The 9,761-nt window shown below is 39.7% G+C and overlaps 1 protein-coding gene across 2 annotated transcripts; it reads right to left on the reverse strand.

The window, feature by feature from the left end:
• Positions 1–5,657: 5,657 nt before the first annotated feature.
• LOC121989033 (pentatricopeptide repeat-containing protein At5g14770, mitochondrial-like) lies at positions 5,658–9,188 on the reverse strand. 2 transcript variants are annotated; one of them, XM_042542835.1, is made up of 2 exons: positions 6,638–9,188; positions 5,658–6,559 (listed from the first exon to the last, which is right to left on the reverse strand). In XM_042542835.1, the coding sequence occupies exons 1-2, from the start codon at positions 9,151–9,153 to the stop codon at positions 6,334–6,336; spliced, it is 2,742 nt and encodes a 913-aa protein (XP_042398769.1). In that variant the 5' UTR covers positions 9,154–9,188; the 3' UTR covers positions 5,658–6,333. The 2 variants fall into 2 exon arrangements, with proteins under 2 accessions (XP_042398769.1, XP_042398770.1); XM_042542836.1 differs by having other exon boundaries at positions 6,376–6,559; positions 6,643–9,188.
• Positions 9,189–9,761: the final 573 nt, after the last annotated feature.

A 9,761-nucleotide genomic window follows, 5' to 3' on the forward strand; every position in this document is an offset into this window, starting at 1 on the left:
ATTGTTGTAATTCTCTTTTTCAGTATTTTTATTTATTTTGGAAATTTTCATTCCACCCCTAGCTGATCCTTTCTTTGCAAAATGTCCTTTATAAGTTCAAAACATTAAAATGACCCATAATTTTCGAATTATTGTCACTTGACCCGCATTATTAATACCATAGTATTACTTAATAAAAGACCCCACAGGTCATCCGAGTTGGTATGTGGTGGGATGCTTGCCACATGAGGTCGCGGGGTTGAAACTCAGGATAGTCGAGGCGTAAATCCCCGGTCCCTGTGCAACTCATCCCACCTGTCACATGCTCGCTCAGGATGCTGTGATTTACTTCTCTCGTGATGACCTTAGGTCGGGTGCGACGGAGGCGCTGGGGACGAACGATTTCACCTTTTTACCATATAGTATTACTTAATAGAATGTCGATGCAAAGAAAGGATAAATTATCACTTAATAAAGATAGATAATATTTACGGCCATTTGTTTTTCTCCCACAGATTGACGCATTTAATCTCTACATGGATGATTAATTTAATAAATTTTTGAATCAAGGTATAAAATATTCCATTGGATGCTTAATCTTTTCATACAAAGAGTCACTATACTAAGATAAAATAACTCTTATAATTTATGTGTTTATATTTTATCTTAGGATCGACCATATTAAACTACTTAAGGAAGCAGTATCATATTTTACTTTAATTTATTATTAAAAATAAATAAAATATAGAAATGTAAAAACCGAGTCTAACTTAACTTGTTGATATCCCTAACTAAAGATAGTAAAGATAGAAGCAATTTTATATGCCTAATTGGCAACTTAGTCAAACCACATAAGCTGGCTAACTATGGAAAATTACCACCAAAATCTAAAGGTGAGTTGCAATAATTGATGGTCAAACTGACCAAGGGACTAGATCCAGTCAAGTCCACATTCACTATCCACTTTTTCACTTTTTGGGTAAGAAAAACAAAAGATGTTGCTTTGCTTGTTAGGGTTTTGTCTTAACTTTGATGTGAACGGCTCGAGACCTATTGTGTGCCATTTGGGTCCAATTAAGCAGCCACAATAATGCTCATCCATTTTGGCATAATCAAACTGATAATAGAGGAGTCAAGGATTAATCCCCATGATAAGTAAGGCATAAACGTAAGTAGCATGAAGGAGGAAAGGCATATGGCATGCCTAAAAAAATGGTTCAATTTGATTAGAAAACAGGCTTTGGATATTGGTCAAGATTGCATGATGATATAAATGGTGGGAAGATGCTTTGGGATCCTCCCATTGAATTCAACAACCTAATACTTTTTCTTTTGTTTATTTTTTTTTTAATTTATTTTTTTAAGGAGGAAGGGACTGCTTTTGGTGTAGAGTGTTGGAATTAGGGCAGTGGGGTGGTCCTCTGCCATGATTCCTTGTCACTTTAGACAAAGTAGTGCAAGTGGTGGGACACAACCTTGTCTCTTGCTTTTCAATCCACGGAGCAAGACTGCATCTTCCCTACCGATGTGCAATCACTCTCTTCTCTAACAACTATAAAAGAAGGAATAATACTCCCACGGACTGGATCAGTTGGTTAGATATCTACAACTTATCAATAAAATTATGGGGTCGAAGATCGTCAGTTGTACTCAGGGATAAAATCCTGATTTGCTACGCCAAAAATTCCTTCAACCCCCAGTCACCTATCCTGTCCAGTATTAATCGTGATTTACTTTCTCTGGAATCTTATGGGATCGAGACCAGGGGACCGCTAGGGTGACGGTTTCACCTTTTACCTATAAAAGAAGGAATAACTTTGAAAGAATTAGTGTTGTTCATTGATTAATCCAGGTTTTTTTTTCACTTTACTCCATAGTTTACATTATTTTATATGGTGAACCTTATATCCTTATGGTTTAAGGGATTTAGAAAAAAATAATTTGCAATTCAATTGATAAAATAATTAATATAACAAAACAAATGTTCTCATTATACCTTTGAAGTCCATGTATAAATACATTGATACAGACATAGCAAATAGAGAAAAATTGTTCTGTAAATCATTTTTAAGTCTCCATAAGCAATATATAAGAAATGGTTATACAAAAAGGCTGTACATCACACTTGTTAGTTGTTACAAGAGATAATAGTGCCACTGCTCCTTTGATAAATTACTTGATTGGCTTCATAGTATGGTTTACATCACATATTTGTGAAATTTGTAACGCTGGCCACTCATTATGCTGTAATTTGGTTTTACTAGATGAAAATACGGCTCCCCTGGCATTGTTATAGGTCTTGTTGCTCTACCGAGTGCAATTCACAAAAAATAAATATAATTAATTGTTGTGTAGAAACTAGAAAATGTTATGAATTGATTTTTTTTTAGAATAAAATCAAGCAAATAGGATGTAGCTCAGACTTGAAATCTCATTTGATGTAACCTTTAAAGAACGAATGGCTTGTCAAATATGGACATTGAGTTGTGCTAGTGTTTATCATCTCTCAAGGACAAACCTCTAACTTTTTTGGTTATTTTCATATTGGATTATACTGACCTTTAGAAACTTTTCTTCAAACCTCCTGAGGATTTGCATGGAACTAATCTCGCTTGCAATCTGCAGAAAATTCAACTTTCTTCAACTCACAGCTGTTCTTGCTCCCAAGGGTTTGTTTTTAATAGATAGATTTACTACCAGATGGTTATATCCTGCACGCCGAGACTGCTCTTTGCTCTGTGTGAAGCCTAATTTGTTCCTTGGCTTGGTCAGATCTTTTAGTGCTGGTTTTGGAATATTCTGTGGACAAACAGAATAATGCTCACTATTTGGGGTCAAAGACAGTAGTATTAACAGACAAATGCCACAACCATGCAATAATCATAGCGATCACTGTGCTTAGCTTAGACCAAAGCACAACATGTAAAACAATATAATTTGATCTAACTAAAGTTAATGAGTTCTTCAATGTTGTCTTGATTTTTAAGATGATGTACAAGATCTATATTGGGGGGTGTAATACATGGAGGATTAGAAACAAATTTTCTGTCAAATATTCTCCTCGTCCTTTTATCCTCAATTACCAAAAACTTCCTGACAAGTTGTAATCGCCCCTCCAACACTAATTTTATGCGCCTGTCATTGCATATATTTTCAACTAAGTATTTATATTTAAGTGTATTATGACTATTAGAGTAGTCAAATGCAAACTCTCTTCATCTCACAAGATTTATTGGAGATTTCTGAAAACATATATTCAGAGCCATCAAAAGATAAAGGGGACTAGTTGAAGGATTAGTGAAAGCATTACACTGAGAATATGCAAAAGTGCACTTTTGTATTTCTAATAAGGGGGAAGTGTAACATGTTGGGACCGATTATGTAACTAGGGGGGGAATAACTCGGTGCGCTCGTCGTGCTCTTCGTTACTTGTTTCTTCGAAATATATGCAGCGGAAATACAAGAAACAAAACAAACAACGCTAACAAAAAGGATTTACTTAGTATCCACCTCACAAGAGGTGACTAATCCAAGGATCCACGCACTCACACACCCTCCACTATGAATAACACTCCTTTATGGTAACTACCAAGGATAGAGAAGCCTTACAAGCTCACTGTACAAGAAGAAAGGGAAGAGAAATAAAATACAAGCAAAAACTTACACGATGATGCACAAAAACTCTAATCCTAGCTTTTTCCTCGCCTCTTGACTTGGACGTGCACCAGCATAAGCCTCCAAGAACCTTCAAGATCTGGCGTGAGAGCTTGTGGAGTTACTGTGAAGATCTGTCGCTCGCTGGAGAAGAAAGCCGCGTGTTCTCGAAGTACTACAGAGAGAAACGCTCGCCAACAGCTATATCCTGTGCCAACGGTCGGATCCCGATCGATTGGATTGCTCTCAATCGATCGGGGAGGCTTTGGATCGATCGGCTGATCGATCCAGAGCGCATCTGTGCTCTCGGGAATTGCCTGGATCGATCGGCTGATCAATCCAGAGCTTATCGCGCAGAATCTCGACTCCCAATCGATCGCCCGATCGATCGGAGGCTCCCAATCGATCGCCCGATCGATCGGAGGCTCCCAATCGATCGGCTGATCGATTGGGAGGCTTTATGTTTGCGCGACACTTCTCCCCAATCGATCCACTGATCGATTGGGAGAAGGCTTGTCACGGGGACTCTCCCAATCGATCGGCCGATCGATTGTGTATGAGTCAATCGATCGGCTGATCAATCCAACCTTTGTTTTTGTCCAAAAATAAGTCCAAAGTCCCATAAACCAACATCCGGTCAACCATGACCTGTTGGTACATCATGCCTAGCATTCGGTCACCCTTGACCTGCTAGAACTCGCTCACCAAGTGTCCAGTCAATATCTTTGACCCACTTGAACTTTTTTCCTCGTGCCAAGTATCCGGTCAATCCCTTTGACCTACTTGGACTTTCCTCCTCGTTCCAAGTATCCGGTCAATTTCTTTGATCTACTTGGACTTTCCAACACCAGATGTTCGATCAGCCTTGATCCATCTGGATTTCCTCATGCCTGACTTCACTCACCAGGACTTCCTTCTGCCTAGCTTCACTCACTAGGTCTTTCACCTGATTTCACTCACCAGGACTTCCTTCTGCCTAGCTTCACTCACTAGGTCTTTCACCTGATTTCACTCACCAGGACTTCCTTCTGCCTAGCTTCACTCACTAGGTCTTTCACCTGACTTCACTCACCAGGACTTCCTTCTGTCTAGCTTCACTCACTAGGTCTTTCCATCTGCCTGGCTTCACTCACCAGGACTTTCCATCTGCCTGGCTTCACTCGCAAGGATTTTCACCTACCTTCACTCACTAGGATTTTCCGATTGCCTAACTTCCCAGTTAGGACTTTCACCTGGCTTCACTCACCAGGATTTTCCCGTTAAGTATCCAGTCAACCTTGACTTACTTGACTCTCCTTCACACATGAACAATTGCATCTGCAATCTTCATGTATTGTCAAACATCGAAACCACAACACCAAGACTTGAGCTTGACCCAATTCAAGCTCAGTCAACCAGGTCAATCTTGACCTAGGGAATATTGCACCAACATAACAATCTTCCCATATATTTGTGGTCCTAACAAGGCTAAAGATATTTGGTTTTTGAAAAAACTTAGAATTAATATATTGAATCCTCTAAATAAGGCTAAACTATGCTAGCAGTTGCTTGAGAGAATCTTGTAATGTCAGTCATGGGCATCTGAGGAGATAGGATTGAATAAGAATTTTAAATGGAATCTAGATTATGTGGACTTCAACAAAATCTACAGAAGATTTCTATTTCTTATATTGGTACAGAAGCTCATAAAGGCCAATTTATTACTTCATTTGGATGTTACAAATTATTTTCTAATTTCCTTTAAATCTACTTTGGGCCCTTATTATTTGGTCCGGCAAAAGAAGTTACTCCCATAGAATGAGTTCATGCATCTATAGGGCAAATGACTATTAATACACGTAGATTTCATAGTTAGGTCTTCCAGACTTATTTTCAAGTCATCTAGTATAAATTTGAATGTGTAAAGATTGAATAAAAATTCATAAAGATTTAATTAGAGAAATGTAGGCATGGTAACTGTCATAGATAAGTCAATATTTTTAAGCAATAAAAAGTGCTAAAATGCCTAATCTAATGTCGAGTGATTGTCTTGAATTTCATTTGTCTTGAATTTCCATATTCAACAATTTAGAAAAAAGATCCATCAAGTGATGCACATTTTCTGATCTTTATCCAATGACACCACGTATGAAAGGCACAAGCCACAACAAAATTGAAGGATGGATCCAAACAGCATGAGTGGCCAAATAACTAAATAAAAGAAATCAGAATGGAAATTCCAAATTTATCTCCGTTGTGCCAACTATAGCTTGATTGTCCACAATCAACATGGATACTTAACCATTTTGGCTAACCACAGGTCAATTCAGGGTGCACGGGCTCTTAAGCTGTTGCTAAGGAGATTTATTTGACCATACAAGGAATAAACAAGCATTGGTCCTTTTATGCTCCTCAATTTACCATTAAGTTGCCAAATGATGATTTTGCTCATCCTTTTCAGGCTTTAAAGTAAAAAAAGCCAGTCTCCAAATGTATTCTTCGTCTTTCTGGAATAAACCATTTCATACACTGTCAAGAACATGCATCACTGCTCTATTTGATTACTGACACTCCATGAAGTCCTTGATTCAGAATTTTTCTCCTTATTTCACCTTTGTTCACCCAGAATGCTAGGTTGGTTACCAAATGTTGTCAGAGTAGGATAACCAACTACACCATTGCATTGTTCAGTAGAAACATTCTAAACAATTTGTGAGCTATCTACTTCCTCCCTGGTCTTGCAAAGGCTTTACTGATTAAAGATAGTGTGCTTTTCGAAGGAGTGAAACCTTTTTCGGCCATCTCTTTGAGCAGCCGTTTTAGCTCATAGCCATTTGACAGCTTTGACCAGCCACCAATTAATATATCATATGTTGAGGAATTGGGAGAAACGCCTCTTTTATGCATTTCATTTAACATTTCTCCAGCCTGATTCATCATTCCAACCCTGGAAAAGTCATTAATAAGCATGTTATAAGTGCTAAGTTTAGGAATAAATCCTTTAGTGACCATTTCACAGTATAACCTTACTGAATCTTTACTGTGGCTTTGCTTAGCATGGGCAGTAACCAGTATATCATAGGTAAAATTATTTGGAGCCAGCTTTCTTGACTTCATCTCATTAATCACCTTTTCTGCTTCTTCTATCCTTCCGGAAGCCGATAGGCCCCCCAATAGTGTGTTGAAAGTTGCAACATTTGGTGATATGCCTTCAAGAACCATCCGGGAATACATATCAAATGCTTTATCTAGATGACCATTCTTGCAATATCCCAGTATAAGCGCATTGAAAGTAATGGTATCGGCTTTCAACCCTCTTCCCAACATCTCATTCAGAACAGAATTAGCTTTCTTTGTCATTCCAAGAGTACATAAAGCATGGATTATCATATTATACAGTGTGGCATCAAGAAGAAATCTATTTCCTATCTTCTCATGCATTTGCACTATCAAATCTGCCCTATTGCCCTTTGAACATGCTTGTAACACATTTTTGAAGGAAGATCTTTGGCAAAACCCAGTAACAGTCATTTCAATCAATAAATCCACAGCACTGGTAATATCACCCACATTGCTGAAACCCTTAATTAAGGCATTGTATGTAATGATATTTGGCACCAGACCCATAGTTCTCATTTCTTGAACAAGTTTGAGAGCCTCATCTATTCTTCCTTGTTTAGAGTGTGCGTTAATTAAAGTGTTGTATGTCACATTGTCTGGAGTTAGTCCCATATTTTTCATCTCAGTGAGAGAAGATTTTGCTTCTTCAAACTTCCCAAGCATGCAAAGATGATTTATAAATACATTATACATGACAACATCTGGTGCAAGATTTTTCTGTGTCATTTCCTGGCCAACAGTCAACGCAGCAGATCCATTCCCAGCTTTAAAGAGTCCATCCATCAAGGAGGTGTAATTAGCACAGTCCATCACTACACCTTTCTGTTCCATCTCTTTAAAAAGACTTTCTGCCTCCACCATTTTTCCATTCTTCCTTAATCCATTGACCAATGAATCAACCACAAATTTGTTTATTACCAGACCTTCCTCTGTCATTTTTTTGTACATCTGAAAAGCTTCTTCTAGGTTTCCAATCTTGCATAGGCCATCTATAAGTGTTCCATAAGTTACAACATTAGGAGAAACATTTATTTCCTTCATCTTCTGCGCAGTATCAAAAGCCTCAGAAAGCATTTTGTTTTTAATATACCCATTGATGATAGAGGAGTATGTAACAACATTTACATTCAGTGATTTCCTTTGCATCTCCAGGAATGCAGATTCAGCTCCCTCGACATCTCCTGCCTTGCAGCGCCCGTCAATCAGAGATGAATATGCAACATGACTAGGGCTGAGATTAGGGGAGCAAACCAACTGAAACATTTTTTCTGCTTCATCAACCTTTCCCAACTTAAATAGCCCATTCATGATGACAGTGTACAAAACCATATCCATCACAACACCTCGAGTAACCATCTCACCAAGGACTGCAAAACTTTGCTTTGCGCTGCCTGATTTAAGTAGTGCATCAATAAGGGTACAATATGAAACATGATTCAGAGCAATTCCCATCTTCGGCATCTCTCTAAAGAGCCGAATGGCCTCGGGCAACTTACCCTGGTTGCAAAGTCCACTGATGAGTGAGTTGTAAGTGACAACGTCGGGCAAGATCCCACTCCTAACCATATCTTCATAAAGAACAAAGGATTCTTCTAGCTTCCCTCTCTTGCAATATTCACCAATAAACGTAGTGTGTGTCACCACATTTGGGCTAGTACTCGCCCCAATCTCTTCAATCACTTTCCTAGCCCTATTGAAATCTCCAATTGTACAAAAGTGTTTGATCAAAATGTTGCAGGTAACTATATCTGGAAAAACGTTCTCCACCCTCATACTCTCGATAAGACCTTGAACCTTGTCCAGATTCCCTATCTTGCAGTACCCGTCGATCATGGTATTAAACCCAACCAAATCCCTCACGATCTCACCTCGAACCAGCATCTCCATCAGCGACGCCGCAACATCCACCAGGCCTCTCCGGCAAAATCCTTTGGCCAAAATGTTGCAGCTAAAAGAATCGAGCGGAAATCCCTTCTTCAGCATCTCCGACAGCAACCCGACGGCAAACTCAGGCGATTCTAGATCACAAAAACCCCAGATGAGAGTGTTATAGGACACAACGTCGACGTCTCCGGCGGAGCGGATGATTGAGAGGGCGGCGTCGAGGGAGCCCATCTTGCAGAGGGCGTGGAGGAGGACGTTGTGAGTGAAGGCATCGGGCTTAGCGAAGGCGAGGATGAGGTCAGCGTAGACAAAGGGTACCTCTTCGACGAAGCCAGCCGAATTGAAGCAGGAAAGGAGGAGATTCCAGGCGCGGGTGGAGGGGTGGATGCCGAGAGAGAGCATGTAGTGGAGGGCACGGAGGGCTTCGTCAAGCTGGCCGCAAGACAGGCGGGCGCGGACGAGAGCACGGAAGAAGAAGACATAGATAGGAAACTTTGACGGCGAGGGGACGACAGGCGAGGTCACAGGGGGCGGCATGTCGACGGGAGCAGTGTGGTTACTGGTTAGGCTGTTTTTCTTCAAGACAAAAAAAAAAAAAAACAAATAAACAAAACATACATTAGAAATAAAACAAACAAAAAAACATTTAACTAATTATTTGTTAACTTTATTGTATTTTAGAATTTCTTTATCCATTTCTTTCCATCCATATTTTGTTATCAATGCGAAGATAGCCCAAGACTTATCAATGCGAAACCAAGTCATCGGATTCACGACCGAGCTTGGGTCAATTCAACCCGACTCAAGATCAAGTCAGCTTGACTCGTGATCAAGCTCAGATCAAGTCAATCTGACTCAAAATCGAGCTCGGATTAAGTCATCCGACTCAAGACCGAGTTCGAATCAAGCAAACGAACAGAAAAGCAGAGCCATGCAATCATAGTCCGACTTGATCCAAGCTAGATGGGTAGTCAAACAAAGGGGAGAGCGAGTGGGGGAAACGAAACCTACATGTTCTGAGAACGTGGGCAAACATGTAAAACGTGACATGAACACGTTTCGGGACCACGGGATGCCACGCAGGAAATGCACAGTAGTCGGTAATAGAGTTTTTTCTTTTTTTAACAAAAGGTCATATACGCTGA

Source organism: Zingiber officinale, chromosome 6B (assembly GCF_018446385.1).
Source record: "Zingiber officinale cultivar Zhangliang chromosome 6B, Zo_v1.1, whole genome shotgun sequence".
Lineage (NCBI taxonomy): Eukaryota > Viridiplantae > Streptophyta > Magnoliopsida > Zingiberales > Zingiberaceae > Zingiber > Zingiber officinale.